This window comes from Aplysia californica, unplaced genomic scaffold (assembly GCF_000002075.1).
Source record: "Aplysia californica isolate F4 #8 unplaced genomic scaffold, AplCal3.0 scaffold00307, whole genome shotgun sequence".
NCBI lineage: Eukaryota > Metazoa > Mollusca > Gastropoda > Aplysiida > Aplysiidae > Aplysia > Aplysia californica.
This window is the reverse complement of record NW_004797577.1, coordinates 338,241-341,175: the sequence shown is the minus strand read 5'-3', so window position 1 is coordinate 341,175 and position 2,935 is coordinate 338,241. Positions and strand designations below refer to the sequence as shown.

General features: G+C 40.8%; 1 protein-coding gene across 1 annotated transcript in view; it reads left to right on the top strand.

The window, feature by feature from the left end:
• Window positions 1-100: 100 nt before the first annotated feature.
• Window positions 101-2,935, top strand: part of LOC101856671 (galectin-4) — a gene marked incomplete in the record, with an annotated part of 18,947 nt that continues 16,112 nt past the window's right edge. Inside the window, 1 exon segment of the mRNA XM_005101996.3 lies at window positions 101-265. Coding sequence (XP_005102053.3) covers window positions 230-265 — 36 coding nt within the window.

Genomic DNA, 2,935 nt, shown 5'->3' with positions numbered 1-2,935 from the left:
GAAGGAGGAAGGGAGAGAGGGGGAGGGAAGGAGGAAGGGAGAGAGGGGGGCAGAGAGCGGGGGAGGGAGTCGGCTGGTTGAGCAAGTTCATCTCGTATCGAGCGAAGGCTGTCTGCCTGCAGGGAAAGGCTTATAGTGCGCGCTGCCGTCGTAAAAAGGTAGATCTCTTGCCAAAATTTCGCCGGGATTTCTCGAAGCGACTGAGACTGAGAGTATAACGGATAGCAATATGTCGGAGGAAGAGCAGGTAGTAGCTGCCGGAGAGGTAAGTTGTCGAAACAGCTTTTTTTTAAAAATATATATCCAAGAGACGACTTCGAACTTTATTACAATGTGTGTGTGTGTGTGTGTTATGTTCGAATAGCATGAAGACAACCCGAAGAAGCAGATGGGCGGGACAGAATTCGAGTATTTCGTGTTGCTCTGAATCGTCTATCCATCGCTTTTTTACATTTTCGTTTAAGTAAGAGTTTTACCGCTCTTGTCACACAAAAAGGTCAAGAAATTGCTGTAAGTTAGAGGTGTTACTAGAGAGCAACATACAAAGAGCAGGAGGAGAGATAAGGGAGATGGATGTTTGACAGGACAGAAGGAGCAAACCACACCAGAGCCACCACCTATCCATCGCCTTGTGAATCATTTGTACAGACTCGTGATAAAAAGCTATGCCTTACTTTTGCGGTCGTTTTGCACATTATAAAGCCATCATGGTAGCCTTAAGGTTTTGAGTGGATGGTTAGTGGGTGTTCTGGCGTGGTTACTTCTTTCTTTCCTATCATTCATCATTCATCCATCATCCTTATCTCTCCTCCTCCTTTTTTCTTTGTTCATGTGTGTTACTCTCTAGAAACACCTTTAACGTTGGTTACTTGTATGACCTGTTTGCCTTAGAAATGCCGTAAAATGCGTACGAAAGCTACACGTATTTCTAAATCTGAGATAGATACGACCCTTCCCTGTGTGAACTACTATCCTAGGCGGAAGTCTCCAATGGGAGGTCCCATACTTCTGTCCTATCGATCGATCTGCCGTGTTCGTCTGTAGCCCGGTATTCCTGATATCCCCGAGCCTCACTGCGTCGATAATTAACCTCTGAGAAGGGAGAATAATGAGTTGGTGGGTGGCCACAGTCCAAAACATGTTTTTGTTAAAAATAGCAGTCTGCCCGAAATGTCTGACGATAATAGTAACAACAACAACAACAACAGCAACAACAATAACAACAACAACAACAACAACAACAACAACAACAACGACAACAGGAGTATAGTAGCTGTAGTACTACTACTACTACTACTACTACTACTACTACTACTACTACTACTACTACTAATAATAATAATAATAATAATAATAATAATAATAATAATAATTACATTTTTATTGCACATATCTACGCTCTACAGCAGGCTCTATGCCTAGCAATAAATGTCCTGACCAATACGTCTGTTGAGGCGAAAACTTCTCAAAGAGACATTGAATAAATAAGTTTAAGACGCGTTTCTTGTGATTTCTGCTATGGTCAACGAGACTAATTCTGACAGAGATGAGTTTGATTTTGAGCTTTTAAAGTTAAATTATGTGTAAAAGTAGTAAAAGCTTCAGTTCCACTTGCGAATGTGTGCAGCCTGTGCCATGGGTTTCCCCCTTTGCTAGTGCAACATCTACTGTCGCTCTCTTCTTTCTCCATATCGTCATTTTCATCGTGTGGGTCGTTGGTAGTCGGCAGGTACTCTGGTGTGCTTTGCCCTTTCTTTTCTATCAAAGATCTATTGTCTATATCGTTCCTTTTTTAAATATATTTCTTTGTGTGTTACTCACTACTCTCTAGTTACACCTCTGATCTTCGGCACTTATTTGACCTAATTCTGTAGTAAGTGCCGTAAAACACTTGCTAAGTTCAAGCCGAACGAAAGGTCTTCATCATCGGAAATCGTTACCGCTCCTCGGCTGCCATCAAACTCGTACAATCTTTGAAGACCCACGCAGAATGTTGCTAGATTGCTCTCTATCCTAGAATTACAAAGGTCTATCTGCTCAGTACCTAGTTTCGAGAAATGTGACGTCAAAAAAATTTAGGTTTCAATTCACGTCAAGTTTTTTCGAAAGCAATTCTTTGAATATCTTGATGACGACTCTGAATAATCTACGATTTTGATAGATCAGATAGAAGACCATTTGGTTTCTGACCTCGTGGTTGTAGTAATTCAAAAAAGCCCCAAAAAATGTGAGGTAGAACTTCGTAATTCTGAAGTAGCAAATGAACTCATCGTCACTGGACAAGGCTTAGGACGCACTGTTTTGGGACCCTTAATAAAAGAAACTTAATAACTTCATTATTCATGCAGATAGTTCAATTCTCTATTCTCTGTATCTGATACATAAAAACAGGCAAGAGCGAGCGTAGTATTAACTTACTTTTACTTTACTTGTTCCTTCCTCTGGTATCCTTAGGATGTCAAGGGGGGTGCAGGTTTCGGTCCTGTGCTAGATGCGTAGCGTCTGTGATAGATATGTTATGTTGTTCCGGTACCTTTTTAACCCCATCCAGCCAGGTCTTTCTTGGTCTTCCAAGTACATGCAGTATTAAATACATGTATATTGATTGTACAAATGTGTGTTTCTAACTTACATGTGATGTTCGAAATGATGTGTGGAAACAGTACCTTTGGTCAGTTGCTGATTGGACATACGTGTGTGTCTGATAGGCGTTGGGGGAATGAAAAGTAATTTATATTGATTGTTTTTTAACAGCAAGGACATTGATCTGACCAAAAATACTCAACAAATTAATGTTGTCTCTGTTTAGAGTCGATACGCGTCTACTCCACGACTTCAGTACTATAATATTATTATTGCGAGAGAAAAGATATTCGCCATGTGTTTATGAGTGAGTGTGTGTGTGTGTGTGTGTGTGTGTGTGTGTGTGTGTGTG